The sequence below is a fragment of the Gossypium hirsutum genome, chromosome A03, assembly GCF_007990345.1.
Source record: "Gossypium hirsutum isolate 1008001.06 chromosome A03, Gossypium_hirsutum_v2.1, whole genome shotgun sequence".
NCBI lineage: Eukaryota > Viridiplantae > Streptophyta > Magnoliopsida > Malvales > Malvaceae > Gossypium > Gossypium hirsutum.
The window spans coordinates 1,551,851-1,564,186 of NC_053426.1; the positions used below are offsets into that span (position 1 = coordinate 1,551,851).

General features: G+C 28.3%; 1 protein-coding gene across 2 annotated transcripts; it reads left to right on the plus strand.

Moving 5' to 3' along the window:
* The first annotated feature begins 5,810 nt into the window (after positions 1 to 5,810).
* On the plus strand, positions 5,811 to 8,836 carry LOC107926386 (general transcription factor 3C polypeptide 6). 2 transcript variants are annotated; one of them, XM_041105105.1, is made up of 5 exons: positions 5,811 to 6,017; positions 6,445 to 6,603; positions 7,390 to 7,440; positions 8,138 to 8,189; positions 8,552 to 8,836. In XM_041105105.1, the coding sequence occupies exons 2-5, from the start codon at positions 6,484 to 6,486 to the stop codon at positions 8,665 to 8,667; spliced, it is 339 nt and encodes a 112-aa protein (XP_040961039.1). In that variant the 5' UTR covers positions 5,811 to 6,017; positions 6,445 to 6,483; the 3' UTR covers positions 8,668 to 8,836. The 2 variants fall into 2 exon arrangements, with proteins under 2 accessions (XP_040961039.1, XP_040961045.1); XM_041105111.1 differs by having other exon boundaries at positions 6,484 to 6,603.
* Positions 8,837 to 12,336: the final 3,500 nt, after the last annotated feature.

Below are 12,336 nucleotides of genomic sequence, written 5' to 3' on the forward strand. Positions count from 1 at the left end.
ATATCGATCATAAGCCTTCAATTACTTTTTCCTTTGATTAGCTGAAAATTGCATATTAAAAAAAAAGAAAACCCTTTATTTCATTACTTTTCTCAAATAGAAAATCATTGTCATTTATTTTATTTGAAACTGTGAATGATTGAGTTCTGATAGCTTAAATAACGGATCCAATAGATTCATGCAAATTAGTATTAAAATGATATTAATAAGAATGTCAACGTTTCTGCTATTATAGGAAACCCTAAACCCCTACCATCTATCATGGAATCTAGTCCTAGATTAAAATAGAAAAAGAAGTTATAATCATAATAAATTATTACATTTATATATGATAATAAATTAGTTGATCAATGAGATAGTGGGTCTTTTGGGGTTCTTGATAATGATATTTTTGTTGGTCGGAGTTCATCGTTAGGTTGGTTTGGTGATGACGAAGTTAGGACGTAATTTTCAATGGATTTATGAACATAATGTATTTCTGGTTTATTTCTGAATTCTTCTAATGTTACGGTCGTTATCAGTTTGTTTTTCTCCTACTTTGAGATTATTCTATAGATATAGTATTTGTGCATCAATATATAATGTCTCTATATTCTTATTGTTCACTATTCCTATTAATAATTTTTTTATAAAAAAATTAATAAATTAATTGAATAATCGAATTGATATGGATTTATATATACACATAGAAGTCACATATGCATTATACACGATATTACATATTTATTTTAATTACTAAATAACATATTTTTAATATTTTATATAATTAATATAAGTAACATTTTTTAGCAATATTAATTATGACTGAAACATGTCAAATATTTTAGTAATTCTAATATTCTAATAATAAAATAATTAAGCTAAGGCCATTGTCAACTATAGTTACACACATAAAAAGGATTAATTGCAACAAACATATCCTCTACCTATAGGCTAGAGTTTAAATTAGTTCATGAACTTTAAAACATTCTAATTGAGTTATCAAATAAGACACGTATCAAATTGTAAACATATATATATACCTACTACATTAACAACTTAGACATAATGTTTTTTTTTAAAAATAGCCATATCCTAAATTTTATTAACATTGTCCATATTTTTTAACATGTTAGATTCAAGATGTCCACACAGTAGGTATACAAGTGCTTACAGTTTGATCCATATGTTTTAAATATGCTTTGCGTCATATTTGACTTGGCATTTAGCATCCCAACTAATGGCTAAGCTAAGAAAATGACCTAATTGATGTGTTAATGATACTTTAAGGACTCAATTAAAATATTTTAAAATTTAGTAACCAATTTATAATCGAAACAAAGTTTAGGGATATCTGTCAAAATTAATCCAAAGAAAACTTGAAGAAAATATTGAAAGCTTCAACATTCAACGACAAACATATAAGGCTTACAAACATTTTTTTAACAAATCTCGTTATATATTTTGATCATATCTGCTCTTTTTGACACAATGCCTAGAACTACCCATAACCCCCCAACCCATTAATATGAGGATAATGTGTTTCAGTGTACTCGAACCCACGTCCTCCTGCATTAGCAACAATGTCTATCCCAATTGAATTAAGACTCAATCGACAAACTTAAAAACAAAATTTGATAGGTTAATAATTTGTGTTATATACTTTTTTTTAAAAAAATTTCTATATTGTACAATGATATTCCCTTGAATACCCTTTAATAATGGGGGGAGAGTAGTTGGTACATCTTTGTCTTAGCTTAAAAGAGAGCAATATATATGTGCATCACATCAACTTTGGACAGCCACAAAGCCCTTTCTCACTCCCCCATTTCACTACAAATGAGCTTAATAACTCAACAATGCGACAAAAAAGGAAAAGGACTACCACCATTTATATATATAGACACATATATTCTATGATCAATTGATGTATTTTTGGACCACCCTTTTACATAGATGAGATGATTGAAATTCAATCGCGTGCTCTTCAAAGATTAGGGACTAAGAAAAAATGCACACGGGATTCTACACTATACGTAGGCAATCATGGTTCTTGATGTATTTTGATGATGTGTGAGATCTCGCGTAAGTTAGGTAAATTGTCTTTTTTATTGTTATAGAAAAAATGGAAAATTTCCCATTAGGATCTTTAAAATTTTAAATTTGTAATAGTAAAATTGTACTTTGGCCTCTTCAGAATGATAAAAATTTGATTTAATTCTTTAAAAATTATAAAGATATAAGCTATTAAAATGATAAATCATAAAAATACAATTTAATTCTGACCCCTTCTAAAATTTTCTGACTTTGTCCTTGCACTTAGATTAACTCTTCAGTGGCCATAGTTTGAACCACTTTGTGCTCTTACGTGGCCATGGTTCTGTTTTATTGCAGCTCTACTCTATAGTGGCTTCAAGAGCGGTTCTATTTAATTTAGTACTTGTAATGATTAGTTATATTAGAGTTTTTGTAACTAAAAAAAATTAATTAATGAAACTAAATGGCCTATTCCTTCTTTTGAATTAAAATTTTAATTTATTGTAACTTAAAAATATTTGGACTAATTTCAACTTTGGTCTATCAAGAAATTCATATATTTTATTTGAATTTTTATGAAAATGTATGGTTATTACTTTTTATGAGTTGAAATATAAGTTTATCCACATAAAACTTCCATGCAATAGTTCAATGATAGATATCCACGTCAACTTTCCTTACTATATATATGAAAAAGCAAGTTTATTTTTGTTATACTTTTATGGTTTACCATATTTATAATCATTATTAGTTTTGAAATCATAATAATATCCACCTCTCCAACTAATTTGATAAGGAAAGCATCTTAAGAAGAGAAAGGAAATCTATTTCTCTCTCTTATTTTCGATATAATCGTAAGTGTTTTTATCCGTTTTACTATTTGAGCTTAGTCCTGTTCAGATTAGGGGTGGTATTCAAGTAAAATTCTCTCAACAATGTTGATTTTAAGACACGAATTTGGTTCAAATGTTTGAGAAAAAAAAATTCAATTCCACTTTTTCCAACTACTTGTTGATTTTCTCTTTTTTTATTTTAATCATCATATATTGTAAGTGATATATTACTCGGGTAAAAATTGAATGATGTAATTTGATTAAATTAAAGAATTATGATCTGTATGCAACCTGGTACTAAGTTGAATGATCTAAAATGCAAATTACCCAGAAAGATCAAATCAATATATTACTTTGTATACTATTTGGAAAGGTATTTTTAGTGCACTTATTGACAAAATCATTGTTAGTTGTATATGGACCGTTAATATTATTGTTTTGGGGCCCAAAAGCAATGAAATTTAGCAGTGAAATACCCGGTCCAGTAAATTGCTTATTTAGACCGGGTTTTCATTTAGAATCAGCCCATAAGAATTAAAGAGAAAAGAGGGGAAAAATGTTTTTGGTGGAATTTATTATAATTTTATTTAGGTATAAAAAGGAATTAAATTTTATAAAACATTATAAATTAAAACCATATTCTAGAAATCATATATGTTTGTAAACAGTTCTTGGACTGGTTTGATCGGTTTGTCTAATTTAATTAAATAAATTATTTAAAAAATTTAAATAAAGAAAATCAATTTAAATGTCTATTTATTTGATTCGATTGGACGATTCAACCAATTCGCGGATCAATCGATCTAATATCTTGTTCCGAACTGATACCCAAGTCGGTTGTCAATTCAATCTGGTTATGAAAACAGTGGTTTATGTATGTAACTATTTTATGCATATAATTATTTACAAAGTTTTTACAACCAAATTGATGGAAAGAAAATTTTTAAATTCCATCTTCCTATTTTTCTACTCTTTTAATTTTCCGTCATTCCAATATTTTTTACATTCTACCCTTGGGCATCAGCTAGCAAGAGAACGCCGGCTCCTTGTGGTGGTTCATCGTAACACATCCTTGTGCCTCTATCATCCACTGCACTTTTAGCCATAAAGTCTGCTAGTAAATTAGCTTCCCTGTAAGCAAGTGTTATCTTCACTCTCCACTTCCTTTGCATCAACATGAAAGTACTCCTAACCAAAGCCACATTGATAGTTCTGGCATCACAGGAATTCAGCTGAGCAACAACCGAAAGATTGTCACTCTCTACAATATATCTTAAGCCTGTGCCCCGAGCAAATAAAAGTCGTTTGTGAATTGCCCAGAGATCAGCTTGGTCCACCTTTCAACAGGCTGGAAAATCATCGAACGAATCGCAGTAGACTGTAACGAATGATGATATGTATCAAATATCATCCCATTCTGATATTTCCATAATTAAGCCCCAGAAAACGTGCCCAAAAACAGTAAATTGAGTGTTATTCAACATCATCAGATTTTCCTTAACCCAATCTCAAAAATCAATAGAGAAGAACCTGCACTGGTAGGAAGCAGCTGCCGCCAAACACCCGCTGCAGCTGGGCAATCCCGTACGGCATAGAATTGTGTTTGAAGCAGTCAGAGAATCCAAGACTATAATGACATAGGTATGATCTTTGAGGAGATATTAGGTGTTGATTAGCGGCATTTTCATTAGAAAACAATAGTTGCGACAGTAGTAAATGTTGGATTTAGATAAAAAGTAACATAACTTTGAACGTTGAAGAAAGATTGAGGGGTGTTAATTGTGCTTCATATATGATTCATATCATCATGTATTATAATTCTTCAATATTTAGTTTTATATTTGTATTTATACTTTAGCCATCTAAAATTGTTATTTAGTGTACGTATCATAAGGCACCAACATTTAGGTGTAAGAATTATGAGTCTATTGTGGGATTTGAAGTTTACATGGAGGGATTGTATATAATGATTTTCAAACATAGATTCACTAATTATTTTTAAAAAAAAATAATTTTATAAATGTCTAATATACCTAATTAGAAAAAAAAAAGATAAAACAATATATGAATATTGGACAAGAAAACAAAAGTTTTTAAAAATCCAAAATAAAAATAATTTAATATTTAAAATACAAAAATGAATTTCATGCCATTTGTTATTTATGGATTATTAATTAGTTATTTTTGTCCCTTAAAAAAATTGACTTTTTAGGTCAATTTATATAATGGTTGATAAATTTAGATATTGAATTGATCAGAAAAAAAAATATGTATCAAGTTAAAAAAAATTTAAGTATAAAATATTATATTAAATAAATAAATAATAATGAAACGAAAATCTTATTTACAAGATTAGTGATTTAGAATATTGTTTGCATCAGAATTAGAAAACTTTTCTTGTCTTTCAAGTTCCAACCACTATTGCCCTTTAATAAAGTTAAATTTTGCTATTAGTTATTGTATTGGGAAAGTTGTGAATTTAGTTTCTATATTTTAATTTGATTGAATTTAATTTTTTTATTTTTTGAATTGGCCAATTTTAATTCATTTATTTTTTAAAATTTAAAATTTTAGTTTTGATTCACTAAACTTTATCAATTAAATCCGTTTGGTTAAATTTAATTACTTTTTGAATTTTGTTGATACAAGATTTTAACAAAAAAAGAGGGTAATAGGGAAGAGAAGCTGACGGAGACAGTATGGTTGGTTCACCTTTAATAGGCGAAGAGTCGAAGTAGGAGGTTAAGGAAGAAGATGAAGGTTGGAAGGAGAATACTTATGATGTGTTTGGTTCAGTGTAATAGGTAATCCATTACGCCCCGATTACGCGCCTATTACATTACGCCCCTATTCCGGCGTTTGGTTCGCTGTAATAGATATTACGCGCGTAATACAATCCCGACCTAATCCCCAAATTCCCTGCTTTTCTATTCCCTTCCTAAATCCCAGATTACCTATTACGTCCGGCTTCCCTTCCCAACTCTCTGTTTTACCCTCCCTCCCTACCCGAAATCGACCTATACCCTCTCCTTTTTCTGTCCCCATCATTTCTCCTCCCATTTCCCACTGCTTCATTTTTCCTCTCGGAGCACGTTTGGTTGTTGAATCTTACCGACGGCTGGGGTTCCTCTCCCTCGGAAATCCTTAACTCTCGACTAAAATCGCAAGGTAAGGATAATGGGTAATATATTTTGTTTTTCTTTTGTTTACTATGCTTTTGAGGTAGAGTATGTTTAGGTCTTAACAGTTTTCTATTTATGTTGATTGGAATTATTTAGGGTTAGCTTAAAATCACTACAAAGTTAAATGTCTCCATCTCTGCAAGTCCCCCCAATATATATATTTTTTGCGAAAAATTTTGAACTTGGGAGAAGATATCTAATTCTTATAGATTGGTTTAGTTTTCTATATGGAATGGACATTGTTATCAGTTAATCCTAGCTGCTTGATGAATCTTTCTTCTTCTTTGACTTCTCTTAATCTGTTTGGGTGTCGTATGCAATGGAACTTCTCTTAATCTATCTTGAATACAACTAAATAAAAATTCATATTTTTTCAACCATTCTTCTGAAAATTTATTTTGTTTGTTTTGCAGTATCTTTGAAGTGTAATGTTTTTTTCTGGGTTTGATTAGATGGAGAAAAACAAGGATGATAATTATGGAGAGGAAGAAGATTCAGAGTATGTATTACTTGATCTTGAAGCTGTTCGTGGGCAGATTGACATCCCTCCAAATGCACCTTATACTCTTTCTGTAAGTTCTAAATTTTTGTATGTTACAAATTTGTTAAGGTTTTTTTTTGGCAGTTATGTGAAAATTAGAATTTATAACTGAATGAGTATTTAGGAAGTTTAGTCTTGAATACATATGACAGATACAAATATTTTTAAAAAAACTAAGAACCCGAGAAGAAAGCTTTGCCTTTGGTTTTTGTTGCTCGATGTTCATTTTATATTTGTTAATTCATGAAACGAAAGCTCTCATATTTTTACTGGTCAGCTTATGAGGATTAGGGAATTTTAATGTGTTGATAGAGATCTTCATCTAGATATATAATACTAGCTATCCGTGTGATTGCTTTAACTATGGAGAACTTAATCTAGATAAACCTTGTTTAGATTATGTATGTACTTGCTTTGTACTTGTTGGATTTAATAAACATTAGATTCAGCAATCTACATTTCAGCATTTATGGTGTTATATATTTATATAAAATTTGGCAAGTTTATAATTTGTATTATATAAAATTTCTTACATTTGCGTATTCATTTAGTTTGCAATATGATTAATCTTAATAAAAATCAACCTATATATGTTTTTGTTCTTTGATTGGAGCTCTGCATAGATGAATACGGATTTGATTTTGGTGTGTAATTGTAAGCTTCTAATTATTTGTTTAGCGATATTTTTGCCTGGAAATATTGCTTACTTGATTTACTGGTATTTTGCTGTCAGTTTTGAACAAGGTTTGATTGTTGTTTTTAACCCTTTTTTCTTTGATTTATCATAGTGTGATGATCAGATTGTTATGAATGTCAGGGTCTGGATACGATGAATCCAATATTAATCATAGACAAAAAAGTTAAGCTGGTGAGTTGTTAACTTTGCAAATCTTGCTATATTATTTAAATCAAGGTCAGTGTCAGATGTGGATCTGTACGTGACATGGATTTACCAAAATTTTCTATGTTTTTCTCTATATTTGGAGGACCATTCCTCCACACTAGTGTCTGAATATGTTATGTATACATAAAGAAACTGAAAAGTCCGAACAATATTAAATCTAGTATTTACCTTGAACAGCGAAGGTTCCAACTTCCAGGTTATTTATGTTTTGAAAAGTTTATTTCCCTTGATGACCATATTTACTAAATATCTTCGGACTACCATTATTTATTTATTTATTAATGTTTATTGCTAGAAATTTTAAATGGTGTATGAATGTCTCTGTTATGCATGAGAATGACGTAAAGAATTCAGGAAGCCATAGACCGAATATGGTATTATAAATGGAAAATATTATCTAGAGATCATTTTCCAAATCATTATCATTCAAGTCTGGATAACTGGATAGGTATTCATATCTGACATTTGTTTCCAATTCCGGTAATATAAAAGTTTGCTTTGATTTGAACTAGGGATTTGGTGGTCCGCTATAGGCCTAAGCTATCGCTTTTATAGTTTGCTTTGATTTGAGCTTTAATAATCACCAACTGATTGCTGAGATGAGGGTTTTTTAATTCATGAAATTTTCATGTTTTAAGTTAATTTATTTTCCAAATTACAGATCGGAGAATATGAAGAAACAATTGGGACTTGCTTTGTTTTCTCTGAAGATGGTGAGCAATATTTCCTGTTATACTTACTTTGAGCTAAACCGGGACTTGGTTAACTTACTCCATCCTATTCTCTCTTTGTTATCATCTTCTTGCCCCTTGCATAGCGGAATAGCAAGTTACTTGTACAATCCAGGCATTCTTGTCGTGTTATTATTATTTTTCTATGTCGTATTGCATTTAAGGTGTTATATAGTTTGTAACACGATAAATCCATGATAGATTTTGGCATGTTCGTGCATACATGTTGTGTTCCAGTAGTTGAACTTCAGTCCGTAACATAGGCTGCCTCTTGGTTTATTCTGTTTCTCAAACATTTTGCATTGCATGAATTAATAACTTGTGTGTGAAATTATGATTTACAGAAGCTTCACCTGTAGTACATGAAGAGACAGGTCCATCAGAGGCAAATCTCTTCTCAGGCAAATATATACTAGATCCAAATCAAGCTCCGAGAAAGCAAGTAAAACCGGTCGCTTGACTTCAGAAGATTCTCAAGTTCAGATTGTTACTCGACGAGGATGTTCAAGTCGAAACAAATTCCCAAAATAATTCAATTTTGTAAACTAGCAAACTCAAAATTTGTAGTTAAATGTTGATCCTTAACTTTGAAAGTAATTTAATGAAATTTTGAAAGTAATTTAATGAAATTCAAGCTTAGTTATGCTCTGAGGAAGAGTCCATATTTTTAAGCGGTGGATCTTGTATATAAACTATTTCAGCAGATTGCGAATTATAATGCAGCAAATGTAACTTTTTAGTAATGAAGGTGTGATTGATCCGAATTATTTTAAATTGTATAAATTCATATAAGAAAATTTATTATTAAGAATTTTATGAAATTATATATTATTATTAAATTATATGTAATAATAATTATTTTAAATTATACAAATTTATATAAGATAATTTATTAGTTATAATTATTTTAAATTTTATTAAATCATATATTTTAATTAAAATATATTTAATATTAATTATGTTAATTTATATTTTACAGTATCATATATTATGATTTGAGTAAATTCATATAAGAATATTAATTATTAAGAATTTTATTAAATTATATATTTTAATTATAATATATTTAATAATAATTATGTTTAAATATGATTAAATTATTTATTATTGATATTAATCTTATTAAAATTTAAATAACAATAACAATAATAATTTACCAAAATAAATTTATGCTAATTATTAAGAATTTTATTAAATTATATATTTTAATTAAAATATATTTAATAATAATTATGTTTAAATATGATTAAATTATTTATTATTGATAATAATAATCTTATTAAAATTTAAATAACAATAACAATAATCATTTACCAAAACAAATTTCTGCTAAGGGTATTCTAGTCATTTTAGTTTTTTCATTATGCTATTACACCTCTATTACACTCAACCAAACACAGGATTACTATTACGCCTCTATTCCATTACATTCAACCAAACAGTTGATTTGCTATTACATAGCTTTTCCATTACACCTCTAATCCAATACACCTCTAATCCAATACAGCGAACCAAACGTGCTCATATTGAGGTGTATATAAGAAGGTGTCATTTTGTTTAGTAGTGTCATGTACGCAACAATACAAAGGGTAGGCCTACTCATGTGGTCAATCATGTGGTAGGGTTGTGGCTGGTCAGTTGTCGTGATTTGTGGTACTACATGGTCCCGCTTTACCATTCCCATTGCTAAGGTTGTACGAGGTTGTTGTGGCTCAATAGTGCCCACAGACGGTCCATAGAAGATCATTTCTAAGGTAAATTAGTTAGGGCTCATCGGGGGGAGGGAGAGGGGTTCCATAATGAACGGTCATGGGTGGACGATAATTGCAAAAGATACCTAACGGAGGGTTGCTTGCATGTTGTCCCCCACAAAGGGTCATAGATACCTAACGGAGGGTCGTTTGCAGGCTATCTCCCACAAAGGGTCATTGGCAAGTCGTTTTATGTTTTGCTACATGTCATTGGCAAACGATAGTTGTTAATATATGAACTAAAATTTTAAAATTTTAGCCTTGAAACAAACCATAACTAGATTTTTTTAGTAAGTAAAATGTGAAAATAATAAGCTGATATAGCATTACGCATATCATAATATATTTAGCCCATTAGATTTTAGAAATTGTAGAACTTAACTTAGTAAATTTAACGGTCATCGTTTGGTGAATATTAAAATTTTAAAATTTGAAAAGTAAAGGAATTAAGAATGATCAATTTAAAGTATAATGATTAAATCTACAACTTTCATAAAATCCAAAGATTAATAGCAGAATTTAGCTAAAATCAATAATCGAACTACTAGACCCCTCAAATGTAGTGGTGAGCAAAATTCGATTCCACTAAAAAAAAGTTCAAATTTCAAATTATTCGAATCGAGTTAATCGAATCAAATCAATTTTTTTTAAATTTCGAGTTCGAATCTAACTAAATTTTTAAATTTGAATAAACCGAATATTAATCTATATTATTTTAAAATTTAAATTTATATTATACCAACACAAACCCCAAACCCTATTCCCCCCAAAGCTCGTCTGCCCCCAACCTGTCAGCCCCACCATTTTCCCGATTTCCTCCAAATAAAACCATCCAACCATTCAAACTCCCAAATTCATGATTTTTCTTCAAAAACCCTTAAATTAAATATCCAAATCCATTCTTCTTCTTCAAAACTCTCTAAATTAAATCCTCCATTCTTCTTCTTCTTCTTCATTTGTTCATTCAAACCTCTCAAATTAAAATCCCTACTAATGTTATTTTTTTAATTTAATTCAGATAAATATATTCGATTCGAATTCTTCTCACTTGACTCGATTCAAGAAAATTTTAAATAGAGATAAGATGATAAAATACGTTTCGAGAACTTAACTAACTCAAATTTTTTTCATTTAATCCGATCAAACGCTCACCCCTACTCAAATGAAAAAAATTGTAATTGTTTCGGGATTAGTAACTATTTCCAACGTGTTAGTAATGCTTTATAATCACATCATGTATGATGCATTCAATATTGAATGAAGATAATAAAGTCTACAGTAATATTGCTGCCCACAATGCCATTGTGCTTATCAGTTTCAAAAATTAAAACTCGTGGTTAATATTTACCCTTTTAATAGATTTATATAATATAAAAAATTAATCATTAAGTTCACTCCTGTAAATATATTAAAAAATAAAAAAAAATATAAAATAAATTGTTAATAATTAACAATAGTATATTTTATTTGATGCTTGGACGCCTTTGAATTTCAACTATTCGCGCTACATACATAAGTATACATTTACAAAATAAATTATTAATAAAGAGACTGATGCGCGATTCATCTAAGTATACATTTTAATCATTTATTTTATGCAATTGATTATTTATTAAATATTTAAATAATAATTTTAAAGCTAGAATGTACAGTAATATCAACTATTGTCATTAAATTCAATTATTACAAGTATCAAATTTAAAAAAAAAATTAACTTTGAATTCAAGCATACTTAAACATATTTTTTCTTTTGATTTAAGAGTGAAGAAAAGTTCCGAGTAAAAGAAAACTTTATATAAAAAACTAACTCACTCACTCATATAATTTATCAAACATTAGATTTTTTAAATAATTAAATTACAAAAAATAATTTTAATTATATTAAATAATAATTTTTATAATATTTTAAGTAAATATTTTATTTTATTATTTCAACTAAAACTTTATTTATTTTTTATATGAATTTTTAATAAATATATATTATATAAAATTTTAACTCACATAATTGGTATGTCATAATATGTATGAAATTTTAATTGTTATTTAATTGTAGCATTTAAAAATAAATATAACTAATTCTGTCTATAATAAATAAATGTAAAATGATATTATCTTGACATATAATTTAATTCCTAATTTAGTATATATATATAAACTATTAATTTTTTCACAATTAGAAAAATAACATTAACCAATAAAAACATACTTTGTGGCATGTTTTTATTAGATATAATATATCTTTTAGACAAAAAGAGATATAATAATAATTTAAGTACCTTACTTAAAAAAAAAAATCTTTTGAATGTTTTTATTCACATTTAGAGATATACGAGTTAAGTTAATCTGGACTTAAGTATAATATTAATATATTTTATATT